We start from the raw sequence: 15,063 nt of genomic DNA, 5'->3' as shown, positions 1-15,063 counted from the left end.
ACAAAGACAAAGACTTCCGTCTGCTCTAGAGCTTGAGTCCCCATGTGCTGGATACAGCAGATAAGGAAGACTCCGGAAGCTTAGCAGCTTCCCCATTTAGTTATGGGTGCTAACAACAAAAAGAACCACCTTTCCTGACTAACTGATAAACAATGTTTACCTGCATAAGACATGATAAATAACCAGACTCTTCCAGCAAATGCCAACCAGCCCTGGACGTGGAGAAGTAACTTAAAATCTGATAAAATACTTAAATGATAAGTTACTCATAATCCATTTCAAAATTAAGACTTAGATTTCATTTCTTGAACTACATTTTCATAGAACATAACAACTAATGGAGAAGGGAAAGAAAAAAAAGAGAAAAGCAAAATATCCCTTGGGAACTGTCCAGTTCCAAATGTAGAGGTGCTGCTCATTAATCTCAGGGGGTGAGGTAGGGCTGGTGGGCGGGGAAGTGGTCTCTTAGAACAGTTAAGAAACCTACAAAGGCCTTTGTTTCCTAGAGAAAGGTTCAAAGAGACAAGAACAGAAAAGATACTGCAGGGAGACGAGCTCTCTAGATGGACAGACAAAGCCTGATAGCAGACAATGGGGCTCAGAGGAGAAAACAAAAGCCCGAAGACAACATCAGACAGGTAGGCGCTCCCCCGGTGAAAGTCCTGTGTTAGAATTACAGAGAAACCAGTGTTACACAATGCATTTTGCAAATTGTTTTGTCTGCTTAATGTAAAATAGTTAAGCTGCCCTTTCTTTAGAAAAGAGTTGGTTTATTTGGGGTGGGGGGAGCTGTCCTTTGTGATATTTTTGAAAAATACAGCTTGCCTGTTATAACACTTGGTCTGGCCTGCAGACCTGATGGGTTTAGAAGCAGGTGAGAAACACAGCTTTGGGACCATCTGTGGGGGAGGCTTGAACACAGAATGGGGAGCACGCTCCAATGGGCAACCTCAAGGCCCAGAAAGAGCAGCGCACACTGCCGCCTTCGCAGCTTCGCCCTGCCTGAGTCTGCTCTGACACCAGGTCCCAGCTTCCCCGACTGTCCAGTGTGGAATTAATGCCAGCCACTCTCCGGGAGCCCCAGGCCTTCAGCACCAGATCTGAACCTTGCGGCAGCCATCACACACTGTTCTCTGCTTCTGCAGCATGGCTAGCCACTGCAGGACTACCAGGCCCCGCTGTATAAGGCACTAAAATTAACTCCCTTTTATGACCAGGACTTGAGCCTCCAAGTAAGAAAGCAGTCCAGAGGCTGCCTCTGTGTGAGCCAATGGAGGTCAGAGTCTGAATAAGACAAGAGGGATTTATCCCAAGAGAACAGCAGAAAGAGAGTTCTTGAAATCCATGAAGGAAATGAAGAGAAATCAAGCAAACAGCAACAAGAAGCTGCATGACACAGAGAAGAAAAGCGAATCCTGCACAGCTGCACAGCTCACTGACACATAAACAGGAAACACACCACTTCGAAAAGTATACTAAGAATTGAGCCTTAAGAGTAGTCTCTTCAGCCAGGCAAGACGGTGCATGCCTTAATCCCAGCACTCAGAGAGGCAGAGGCAGGCGATCTCTGTGAGTTCAAGGCCAGCCTGGTCTACAGAGGAAGTTCCAGGACTGTTCCACATAAAAACCCTGCCTTAAAAACAAACCAACAAAAGAGCAGTCTGCTCCATGATGTCAGGCACATGCCTATAGCCTCAGAATCCCACCATTTAGAGCACCTGGAGCACACACAGCCTGGCCCACATGCTCAGGAGTGCACGGGCAGTGAGCCAGTCAGTGTGCAAAGCACACCACAGAAGTGAAGGAAACATGAGTCTGTCCTAGACTGCTGAACTCAAAGACAACAGAACAGGCACAACACCAGACAGAGACCTCAAAAGTTATCCTGTAGAAGTGATCAGTGACACACAGAGAATTAAAAACGAGCACGAATTAAATGAGCATCTAGGAATACAGCAGCACAGAGAAACAGGTCAGCACACTGACAATGAGATCAGCAGTTGCGCTAGTCTGAACGAAAATGGCCTCCGTAGGCTCAGAGAGAGTGGTGTGACCTGAAAGGGTTAGGTGTGGCCGTGCTGGAGGAAGCGTCCCTGGGGGTGGGAGCCAGGTCTGTGGCTCTCTTCCTGGTGCCTGACAACCCATGTGAGAGCTCTCGGCACCAGTGTGCCTGCACGCCACCATGCTTCCTGCATGGACCACCATGAACGGACTGCACTTTGCAACTGGAGGCCAGCTCCAATGAAATATTATCCTTTAGCAGGGCAGTTTGGTGCACGTGTTTAATCCCAGCCCTTGGGAGGCAGAGGTTAGGTGGATCTCTGTGGGTTCAAGGTCAAGTTTCACAATAGCCAGGGCTAAAAAGTTTTCCTTTATAAGAGTTAGCCTGGTATCTCTTCTCAACAATACAACCCTAACTAACAGAAGATTTTGTTTTTCTTTAAGAAAATTTCAGCAGGGAAACTGAGATTACTTTTATAAAAACACAAGAAGTGAAAATTTGTTGGAAATGAAAATTTAAGTGAATAAAATTAAAAAAAAAAAAAAAAAAAGGACAGTGGACACTATTGCCAATAAACTAAACTAAGCGGAGAAAAGTACTAGGGATAGAAAGTAAGACTGACAAACTGCTAAATTCAAATATCAATAAGTAAAACAAAATAAAAGAGTATATCCACCATGGTCCAATAACTCTGAGATATGATCAGGAGAATAGACCTAAACATTCATACGATAAAGGAAAGGGTTCAGACAAACACTAAAGGCATGGAATGATGGCAGAAAAAAAAAAATAGACATTCAGCTGGGCCTGGTAAAAGATGCCTTTAAACTCAGCACTAGAGAGGCAGAAATGGGCAGATCTTTGTAAGTTCAAGGTCAGCCTGGTCTACATGGTGAGCTACAGGACAGCCAAAGCCACATGGTAAGACCCTGTTGATATTCAAATGCAATAGCCATTTGGACTCCAAGTGGCTACAAACAGAAAAGAACCCTTCTCCAACATATAAAACAAAGAAACAATATTAAAAGTTTTTAAGGCAAATGTTAGCTCATAGAAAAGCAAGAACACAAAATAGCATTCGCTCCCTCAGCAGTAACCCTCAATGCCAGGAAAGTATGGGACTTTCCTGAGTATCAGGAAAGAGTATCAGGCCCTGAAGTAAAGAACTGTCAATCAAGATTGCCATTAGCTGCCTATGCTACTTTACCTGACAGAGAAATGGGGCATTTCAAGACCAGCATAAACTGAAGCAGTTTAAGACTGCCAAGCCAACACTGCAGCGGATGCTTAAAACACTGCACAAAGAGAAAGAAGAGAAAGTCTCCAAAACAAGAGCACAGGACAGAATAAGCTTCTTGAGAAGAAGAACTAAAAAAAGCAGAACTACACAGGACACATTACCCAACCTGGGATACCAGCAAAGTCTTTACACTTTGAAAAGAAAGTAGAGAACAAACAACAATCAATCAACAAAGTCACAAGAAAACATTAAATGTAAAAGTCCCCACCTTTAAAAAGATACAGACTGGCCAATTAGATAGCTAGGTCTAGGATTCTGCTGTTCCCAAGAAACATACTTTACTGCTAAGGACTCCCGAGAAACAGAGAGTCAGTGAATTCTACCACTGATGCACAAAACTGATATCTGCTAAAGCGGGCTTCCAACCAAAATCAGTCAGAATTGGTAAGGTCACTACATACTAATAAACAAACAATGAATGGTAAAGATCTACAATTGTGAACGCAGATGCACCAAATGCCTGGGCTCCCAATTTCAAAAGTAAGCACTACTGACCACAAAAACTGGATTAGGTGCATTTACAATATTTACAGTAGTGGCTGATTCAACCACCTCACTTTCATCTCCACATCATCAAAACTAAAACCAACAAAGGAAACTCAGATTTAAACCACATCACAGGCCAAATGTACTAAACAAGTGAGTTTACATTAAAATTTTAGGAAAATTTCAAATAACCTAATGACATACCTCAAGGACCTAGAAAAACAAGAATCCAAACCCAAAAGCATAAGTGCTGAAGTCAGAAACTAATAAAGATCAGGTAGAAATGAATGGAATGGAGACTAACTAATACAGATACAGATACAGATACATAGAATCAATGGAACGGAGTGGGTATTTGAAAAAAAACAAGATGAACAAATTCATAGCCAAGTGACCCAAAAGAAAAAGAAGACCCCATTAACCAGAAATGAGCAGAGTGGGACCCTGTCCCTCTCCTCCCTGGTCCCTGCACCCCTGTCTTTCTCTCCTCAATAAGAACCCAGAGAATCACAGTACTTTTAACATGTACATTCCACAGGCCTGGAAAATGTAAAATAAATAAATTTTGAACACATATGTCTTATATACATAACTTTAAAAGATCCATAACAATCTAGGAGTCTAAAATGGTGGTTAAGTTTACAAAAAAATAAAAAAAATAAAAAAAGCCTCCCAGCAAAGCTTAGGACCAGATGGATTCCCTGCCGAAACTATCAAACCATCAGCATTACCTGACACCAAAACTGAACAAGGAAGCACACATACATGTGTACACACCAAAAGAAAGAAAAGAAAACTAACGAATCATCTTACCAAGAACATAGAGGTGAAATTTCTCAATAAAATTCTTGCAAAATGAATTCAAGTACAGGTTAAGATTATACATCAGGACCAAGTTGGTTGCATTCCAAGAATGCAAGGTTGGTTCCATATACACAAATGAATAATGTCATGACCAACTATGCACTAGCTACTTTAGCTACTGTTACCTTAGAAAAGAATTGTGAATTTTTCCAAATAAAAAAATGAACAAAGAACAGTGAATAAAGCATATTTTGTCTTTCCTCAGTTGTCATTAAATGTAAAGAAATTAATAACTACATATTGATACAGTGATATTTTTAATAAAAACAATTTTATTAGCAGTTACAAATATGTACAGTTAATATATTAAACACTATTTTAATATTAAATGTAATCTTTTAATTTATCTATTTGTTAACAATGAACATTAATTATAATACACTAAGTATGTTTAGTTTAAATAAGAATTCATCAATACTCTATATGTGCAGATATAATCAAAATATGTTATAAAGTACAATAAGCCAACATAGAACACTACTAATTTGGCAGATAAAACTGGGTAGACATCACAAAAAAGTTGGCCTGTCTCCCTCTGCTTGGGCAAATAAAAGCTGGTAGCTGTAATTGGCTCAGGGACCAGAAATCCGTGCACTGGGTTAGATAGATTAGGGTAGGCATTCACAGCCTGCAAGTTTCCAAACACAATCCAGTGTGTTTCCACACCACTACCTGGATGTCAGGCAGCAGAGGAACAGAAGGATGAAAAGGGTTAGAGAAGCCAGGATAAACCACGGAAAGAGAAAGGAGGTGCAAGACTGAGGCTGAAGAGACACAGAGAAAACCCTAGCCAGAACTTGAGCAGTCGTACTAAGGTGTGTGTTGGAAAGCACAGGAAACCATCAGTGCCCAGCTGATGGCAAGAGAGAAACCAGCCCCCGAACCCAGGGTTCCCCTCACAGACATGTCACCCTAAGCCCACACAGCTGCATTACTTTGGCAGAAGCATCTTTGAGCACTTGCTCTGTGTGGGTCGTTTGTGACTACAGACTACATCGGGGGCCTTGTGCTTGCTAAAAGACTGTCCCTCGGAGCTTATCCCTAGCACCAAACATCTGACCCTTTTTAAAAACGTTTTATTGATTCTTTTTGTGTTTCACATCATGCACCCCATTCCCACTCATCTCCCCGTACCCTCATATCCTCTCTCTGGCCTTGCAACACCCCTAAAAAATTTAAAACACAAACAAACAGAAAATAAACAAACTAAAACAAAGCATAGGAAACAGCTCATCGTGGAAGCCACAGTGAGTCCCAGTGCGTCAGAGGACCCCTCTGTCCACGCATCTCCACTTGCAAATGTTCACTGCAGTGAGTCCTCAGTCTGGTGTGAGGCCTCTGGCTTCTGTGACACCATCAATACTGGAGCCTCACTGGGCCTCCTTCCAGTTATCCTGATATTGTCTTGTGTCATGAAGTTCCTTCAGCTTGGGTCAGCAGGACCAGCCCTTTTAAATGTCCCAACCCATTCACAGAAGATATAGATTTGGGGTAGGCCAATCCAAAGCCCTGGGTCTGGGTGGTGGCTGAGCTGGTCAGTCCGCCAGCTCTCCCTCATCTGAACCCAAGGATGCACTCTCCAGCACTGCTCCAGCGAGGCCACCAAGGCCGCCATCCGCACACACAATCAATCAAAATGTGACTTTAACTTTTTCTAAAGAAATACTTCCTTCAGAAAATCCCACATCATCCTAAGCAAAAGATGATGCGTGAAGATAAATTTAGAAATGTTGCAGGGTAAGAACGGCACTTTATGAGACATACTCCAATTTGATGGCTTTTTCCTTTGAGTAACTCTTCTATCAGTTGGTTTTCATTCTTTCAATAGTTACTTGAGAGAAGTGATTACATCCAGGGTCCTAGTGGGAGTCAGACCGACCTAGGGTGAGCAATGAAAAATGCTCTCGGTTTTGAAATCTTATACAGTATTGAGTTACACAGACATATATATATGTCAAAGCCAGCAATAGATATAAAATGTGTTTACATTATATGCAAATATTTCATTGTAATTAAATGCTACACCAATACTAAATGCAGTTAAGGAGTTATATGTGGGAATAGTGAGACAGATAATAGTATATGAAATTTACTTTAACAATAAAGATAAGACGGGGACAAATGAGGTGGCTTCTCTGTAGGTCACAATGCTTGCCCTCCACACCTGAGGGCTTGAGTACGATTCCCAGAACCCACAGCGGCTGGAAAGAACTACCTCCCAAAAACTACTTTCCGATGTCCACATGTATGTGAACACATGACACACACACACGTTATTTTTAATGAGATGGACTAGCATCTGACTGACAAGTAAGACAATCCAGCCAAATGCTCACAGAGGAATCTTGGTGTTGAGAACAGTGCTGAGTGATTGGAGTGTCGCAGCAGGGAGCTGGGGAGAGTTCCAAACGCAGCCTGTCCCGAGTGAGAACTACTCAGAAATCATGGTCTGCAGGAGACAGAGTGCCTGGGGGCCAACACTGGGGCGAATTCCAAAGAAGATGGAAAGATTCAAGGCGCTACCCAGTCCAGGTTATATGCAAGTCCTCCAGACTCCTCCATCTCTCCTTCCAGAACAATGATCCTAAGGCCCTGAAAGCAGCCAAAAAAGCCAATGTGACTGAGGCACAGTGTGCCAGGGAGCGAACTGAAGCTGGCTGACCAATGTAGCCTTCCACTGCGGTGAAAACACCAGAGGTCAGCAGGGTCTCTACACCCTGAGGTCAAAGAAAAAGAAAAGACAGAGTGTGACTAAGGAGGGCAAGGTAGTCCACAAACAAATCTGCAGAGGTGACATATTAAGTCTGAGCTATCATCTCACCTGTCTCCTTCTTTAACTTCACATACACAGGCTTAAGAACCTGTAGTATTTCACACAACTACAGTCACTTTCATTTTAGTGCGCATCCCCAAATCACATTAAGTTAGCCAAACTATAAGGAAAACCATGCTTTTGAACCAAAACAACTTAACTTTACACTAAAAGATGCTGATACTGAGCAAATGGCTAATCTATTCTTTAGTTTTCTATTAATGTAGCTGAAAATAATCAAGTCTAAGAATTGGCATTGGAAATAGCACTTTCAAAAAGTATAATATATACATAAGAAAAATGAGAGAAATTGCCTCTAAAGATTATAAAATCTGAATTATAAGAAAAATTTTAGTAATAAAAAAGAAATAGCATTTCCAAAGTAAAAGGCACACGGAAAAACTGTTCCAAAGTAGGAGCCACAGTTATGAAGGAGGAGGAGAAAAGGTCGCAATAATGTCCAATAGTTACTTTCTAGCCGTGGCAGCATAGACAGATACTTCCAAACCAGAAATACAACTTGAGGAAGGGAGAGCACATAAACTTGTACTTTTACCACATACAGCACACACAAAAAAGGAAAAAGCAGCAATCTATGAACAGAGGTGCACAGCTCAATGGCAGGGTATAGGCCTTGCAATGTGAAGCCCAGACTTTAATTCCCCACCAACACAGAAGAGAAAGAAAACAAAAATAATCTATAAACATGAGTCACACAAGAAAAGCCAGAAACTAACAAAACAGACAGACACATAGACAAAGCAGGCTTAAAGATACATTTATAACTGTTGCTCACACGTGGAAATACACTGTCCCGTGGAGTCAGGTTGGAACTTGGCTGGACAAGGTTGAAGTCTGACAGTTCTTGATAGCCTGTGCTCGGTCTATGATGGTGGACCCCGTCTTCGAAGCAGGGTGTCCTCTCTGAACCCTAAAACCCGCTCAGGTGTATCACATGGCCCTCAGGGAAGATCACAGGCCTGATACTCTCCTGATAAGAAACCTGCTCAGGGACCGTTTGTCCCTTTTACTTTGATGTTGGTTGTGGTAGTGTGTTTGTGTGTTTATCTACTTTTATTTTTGCTTTATTAAAGTTATTTATTTTCCTGTGTGTAGTTAGCCTTCTTGGGTTGTATTTTCCCTTCTAATATCTTCTATAGGGCTGGATTTGTGAGTAAGTACTGTTTAAATTTGTTTTTGTCACTGCATATCCTGTTTTCTCCATCTATGATTATTGAGAGTTTTGCTGGGTATAGTAGTCTGGGTTGACATCTGTGTTTTCTTGGGGTTTGCATGATATCTGTCGAGGGACCCTAGAGAAGATAATTAAGTCTCATTCAGCATGGCAAACAGAATAGACACCAGAGGCAGTGGAAGACAAAGAACAGGACAGGAGCCTACCATAGAGGTCCTCTGAAAGGCTCCACCCAACAGGGGATTAAAGCAGATACTGAGACTCATAGTCAAACTTTGGGCAGAGTGCAGGGAATCTTATGAAAGAAGGGGGAAACAGAAAGACCTGGAGGAGACAGGAGCTCTGCAAGGAGACCAACAGAGACAACAAATCGGGGCCCAGAGGGGACTGCAGAGACTGATGCACCGACCAAGGACCATGCATGGAGAGGACCTAGACCCCTTGCTCGGATGTAGCCCATGGCAGCTCAGTCTCCATGGGGGCTCCCAAGTGGAGCAGGGGCTGCTCCTCTCATGGACTCCACTGCCTGCTCTTTGATCACCTCCCCCTGGTGATGTGGTCTTGCCAGGACACAGAGGAAGCAGATGCAGATAGTCCTGATGAGACTTCATAAGCCGGGATCAGATGGCGGGAGAAGAGACCCTCCCCTTTCAGTAGACTAAGGGAAGAGGATAGGGGGAAAGAAGGAAGGAGAGTAGGACTGAGAGAAGATGAAGAAGAGGGCTACAATCAGAATATAAAATGAATAAATTGTAAAAAATAAATAAATAAATAAATAAATAAATAAATAAATAAATAGATAAATAAATAAATAAATAAATAAAGAAATAAAGAAATAAAAATTTAAAAAGAAGAAAAGAAAACCTGCTCAGCAAGCACCTGGGGATTCCTGGAAATATCCCACCCAATGCTGAGGAAATCTTATTGTTCAGCAGTGACCTACAATTGTTCTTGGAGATCTTCCGCCATCCACAGGATAGTTAGGTGCTATGTTCTCCATCTCTTGATAGGACCTTCTACTGCATGTAAAAGAGATGCTGAACCACTACGTGCAAATCAGGCATTCCTAGCACCCCTGACCTCACTGAGTCAAACACACCCACCCTCGAAAACCCTCCCACTGCTCAGTTTGTTAAATCCCTGATTTCACATGTAATAAACAAATGCAGGAGCTGCTTGCTGCACGATACCTCAGCTTTCCATCATGGCCGCATGAGATTCGCCATTTAATCAGGGGAGAGAGGGCTCATCTCCTCCCTGGAGAACCACCTCTAAATGCCCTGAGCTCTGCCGACAGGCAGCTGCCCTCCCGGGCTGCTGTGAGCTTCTGGGCTACTCTGGGTTTGACTGCTGGCCCGCTCTGCCATAGACCAGCATGTCAGCACCAGACAGCCTCTCAAGCCTGCCCCATTGCTAGACTGGTGCGGACCTCCAGCAAAGCGCCCATCGGCTACATTAGGCCACTGGGCCTGCACCTTGCCAGGCCCAGGGAGCCTACCAGGCACAGGCTTTGCCCCCACTCTCTTAACAGGGCTGTAACACTTTTGTACTTTACTGGCTTTTAGAGCTCCCAGACCTCGCGGCCATCTGATACTGTCAATCTCATTTAAGAGAGATAAATTGTAACACTCAGGGAAAAACTCTTTCCATACCCCAGTCCAGCACACAGGTGTCACCCTAAAGCGCTACAGTGGTTCCTGAGAAACCTAGAACCTCATATCTATCCAGAAGCCTGGGCCTCTGGGTGGTATTCAGCCTGGTGGAACCTGGCAGCAGCCACTCAGGAGAATGTCAGATGACAGCCACATCCCGAGGAATACCCAAGGCCCCAGAGGTCCCCCTAACAAAGCAGGACCACCCAGGCTGCCGCCAGATGGAGAATGACACTCTACTTACTTTAACCCTTCCATCAACTTACGATGGCCATCCAAATCATAATGTGAATGTGAGTCACCTCAATAACAGGAGGAAACACTGACATACCAAAGGGCTCACACATGTGTGTACACACACGAACAGACTTGAATACTATGTAATTGATTCTGGAAGGCAGTACTTGAAGAAGAGGGTTTCACACGAGGTTTCTGTGTGATTTGGAAGGGTACTCTGGGAAATACCAAAAGCCTTCTAAAACTTCTTTGTTATGCTTCATTTCACTTCAGGTCTACTGAGGAGGACACTAGCGAGCTTCTATTTAACAGCCACATGCACAAGCACACACTTCACAAATGACAGGGAACAGGGAAGAAGCAGAAGAGATAGAGGAACGAGGAAGGATCATTAGGACCCACACATCAGGAAGGAGAGAGGCTTGAGTGGAATTGAGATGACCGCAGTAGGAGAAGAGGGGCTGAGTGACTAATGGCTAGCGGAGAAGCCACAGGTCCACACAGAGATGGGAAGGAGCAAAGGCAGAGAGGGCATCTGCACCACTATGTCGCCAAAGGAAGTGCTCTTGGGTGGAAGACATGCAGTTCACAGCATGGCACAGGCACGGAATCCTAGTGTGTCCTCTAAGGCCCTTTTGTTTCCCAAAATCCCTCCAAATATTACAATAACAATATTATGTAGCATTTATTACAAAATAATATTATCATAGATGATAGGATAGGTGGTAATATTCAAGCAATAACTAAAAAGGGGCCATTTTGAGCTTTAAAGTGAACTGAACTCCTTTAGGAAAGTCTCAGAATCTAGTCAAGTGCTTCTCGGGAAATGGAGGCTACAATGATTTAACCTCCAGAGAGTAAAATTATACTCCCTACCCAGCCTTATTGTGAAATTAGTACTGAAAAGCTTCTAAACATGTTGGCAACCTTGCAGAAGCAAAAAATAAAGATACTGTCGACTGATAAAGTATTATCATATATGTGCTGGTCCAGGGCAGTTTTCCAAAACAAATAAAAAACAAAGAAAAGTTAATAATGAGCAAAACCAATAGAATTTAGCCATACCCAACAGACAAAAGACACAACAAGCCAAAATCTTTTCTGATCACAGAAGAACTCTCTTCTTAGCTGATACCTCAGGGAGAACACTAGACTGAAGAGCTCTGTGCCAGCTTGTCCCATTTGCAAGAATTAACAATGCCCATGATCACTTGGAACCAATGTTTCTGTGTACCATGACTATATAAACTTTGCCAAATCAAATGTTCTCCCCTCATCGACAAAAATTCTAAGTAACAAACTACATTGAGAAAGCAGGACTACAAAACGGATTGCTGGGCTGGCAGGCACAGATGTGTAAGACGCTGTCAGCAAGTCTGCCAGCCGTGCCTGCCTACAGTTTTCCAAGAATGGATGCAACTTCTATCTGATGCAAAATTAGTCTGGAGAGCTCTGTGTTCTTCCCCATTTTCCCCACTGCAAATACAATTGTGTTTGTGAGCAAGAGGACTATACATGAAATTTAATGCCCAACAACCTTAAAATGACCCTCAGTTTCCACTCCACTCCACTTGAGGGATCCAGTTCTTGCCTCTCAATCTCTACTGTGTCTTTCCAGCCAAGCTTATTCAGTTGGTTTTTAACATTTTAGGAAAAGGTGAAAACTTTTTCTTCATTTGAATAACTTCATTTGAATCATGTGTGCTGTGCCCTTCATGTTGTAACAGATACACATTCACAAATATACACTGTGTCCAATCTTCAGGACTCTTTAAACAATTACTTGTTTTAATTAACTGGTGTGTGATTTCATCGTATGAAAGCACTAGAACTAAGATCAAATGACTCTGCAAATCCTACTTTAATAATAGAATATGGTAATTCAACTGATAAATTCTTCCAGAGCCACAAATAATCAGAAACTGAAAACTATTAAAATATTATTTGCTCTGTGGGAATTACTTATTACGCGTTTACTCAACCATATCTGCTGAAAGACACAGAAACACTACCGAAGTTAATTTAAGGACTTACCAATTTCCCTTGCAATTCTGACAGCTTCATCTGCATCCTGTAAAGGCAGGAAATGAGACTCAACATTAATCCCATGAGGCATTGCACAATGTCTTTAGGGCAGTCATATATTGCACTACTGTCTCCTCTGATTCATTTAATGTTCAATTTTACAACCTTCTAACCCTTTTCATTCAGAGAAATGTAAAATTAATACCATAAGTGGAATGTAAATTCTCCTTCGTCGTTATTATATTAAGAAACTCAAAGCGGTTTGAAACGAGCTGGCAGGAAACATGACCAGAATTGCCAATGACTCGGTGCAGTTGCCGGAATTTAATGGCAGAATTTAGATGTTTACAATCAATACTGCATCGTAAATCAGATCATTAAAGCTTGTCTGCAGTCCCTTGTCTGTTTACACCCTGTGTTTTCCTGGGTTCTGTCAGCAGGGGGAGTTGATTGTCTATTGTTGAGTATTTCCATCAATTTTCTAGAAATAAGTAAATTTCCAGTATCTGTAGGAATTACCAATTGTAAAAAAAAAAAACAGACAAAACCCTTTTGTTTTCCGTTATCTTTTATTTTTAATCCATTTCTTTAGGTATCTATTTTATCTTTACAGTTATGTACATAAACTAAAATGCAATGAAACTGTGAAGAGAAAGAAATCTCAAAGCGAAGTGAGGGCTCCTTCCTGAAGACCAAGGTCAGTGTATACTAACCCAGACGTGTCCCTGACACTTGTCAACAGTGACACTTTAAAGCATCTAAAAGCTGCTCAGGCTAAGCCCCTCACACACCACGAATTCTCACCTGACATGTGCTGTGCAAACTCTATGCACACATTTTCCATGTAACAGTGAAGAGTCTGAGCTTCAGCCACCTTCAAGTCAATCACTTCTCTAGCCCAGTGACATGATGCGGGCACAGCCATTCCTAGAGCCACCAGTTGGTAAGTACACGGGGACTGCCACACAAGCTCAGAACACTCAAATGAAGAGCAATCACAACAGAACCCTCCCCCAACTAGGACCAGAGGAAATAACTGGTTCATTTATGCCAGTTAAAAAAAAAAGAAAGAAAAGAGAGAGAGAAAGAAAGAAAGAAAGAAAGAAAGGAAGGAAGGAAGGAAGGAAGGAAGGAAGGAAGGAAGGAAGGAAGGAAGGAAGGAGGAAGGAAACTCTTCCTTAAAAGCCTCAGCACCCAACACGATCCCTGAGTAAGGAGCCCGGCAGGGGAAGTTGTCAGAAAACTTTAATTTCCTTTCATTAGCCAGTCTGCTCCACAAATAGGTGCCTGTTAAGTTCAAAGCAACCCTGAAAGCAACATCGGTTTTAAGTCTTTTTTTACTCGAAGCAGTCACATCTGCTAATGAGACTTTCCAAATAACAATTGTTTTCAAGTCAGAGATAGAGCTCTACCTCCCCCAAAAAACAAGGTTTCCTGCCTTACCACACCTCGCTGTTTGCACCGACCCTACATTATCCAAATTTTAGCTTAAAAGAATTAAAAAAAAAAAAAATCCATGAAAGGGGTCATTTAAGAATGTACGTGGTTTCCACACACACACTGAACTGGAAGGTTCTTTGTTCCAGCTGGTGACAGTTATTGGAGAATGCTTGCCTTTAATAGCCTCTGTCAGGAAGTGTTAAACCTGCCAAATCGAACAATTAGTGCCTCTTAGACAAAATACAGGAAGAGTAAAGACTGAGGAGGACGGGCTTATAATCAGCAAGGAGGAAACTTTTCACATTTCAGCCAGTATAGAATGGTGTGTTTGCCAAAGAGGGTCTCAGAGAAATTAAAGTGCAAGCTAAAAGCATGGAGCTCAGGGAAAGCCAACCGTGCCCAGAGCCTATTTTTGTCATGCATTTATATATGCACATGACACACACATATGCCATGCTCCACATGTAAAGACAGTTACATTTATGTCAGCGAAACTCCTCAAAATTCCTTCTCTGCCACCAAACAATCTTAACTTTCAAATAAGGCATATGTTTAAGGTTTCCTACTATGAAATTCAATTTCTATAACATGAACTTTCAGGTAAAATCAAATGGCCCTAAAAATTATTTATTCTTTTGTCATTCATTGTGCCAAAAATGTCATTGAGGATCTATTATGTATTGGACATTATAAAACATTATTATCGTTTTCAAAAAGAAACTAAACTCACTCAGAACATTTAGTTTTACTATGGGATTCATAAGCTTACACTGGCAATAGCCCCTAAGTCAATGGTCCTACCATGACACCAGGAAAGCTTCTTACAGGTTATGAACAGAATAAACAACATTTAATAACGCTGTGAAAGATCCACTGATAGTTCAGAAAAACAGATGGTTTTAAGTCCAATAAAAACAGATCTAAAGGGAAATATAAAACACATCCAACCTGAGCCATCACCCCAGCAGTGGAAGTGTGACACAGGTAGGAGATCCCACTGAGTGTGTGACACAGGTAGGAGATCCCACGGAGTGTGACACAGGTAGGAGA

At 42.1% G+C, this 15,063-nt stretch overlaps 1 protein-coding gene across 1 annotated transcript in view; it reads right to left on the bottom strand.

Moving 5' to 3' along the window:
- Pcca (propionyl-CoA carboxylase subunit alpha) overlaps window positions 1-15,063 on the bottom strand; it is a 191,914-nt gene that overhangs the window by 112,912 nt on the left and 63,939 nt on the right. Inside the window, exon 8 of the mRNA XM_055609596.1 lies at window positions 12,583-12,619. Coding sequence (XP_055465571.1) covers window positions 12,583-12,619 — 37 coding nt within the window. The remainder of the gene's footprint in view (window positions 1-12,582; window positions 12,620-15,063) is intronic.

This window comes from Psammomys obesus, unplaced genomic scaffold, assembly GCF_907164565.1.
Source record: "Psammomys obesus unplaced genomic scaffold, mPsaObe1.curated_primary_1811, whole genome shotgun sequence".
NCBI classification, from domain to species: domain Eukaryota; kingdom Metazoa; phylum Chordata; class Mammalia; order Rodentia; family Muridae; genus Psammomys; species Psammomys obesus.
This window is presented reverse-complemented; position numbering and strand designations above follow the sequence as displayed.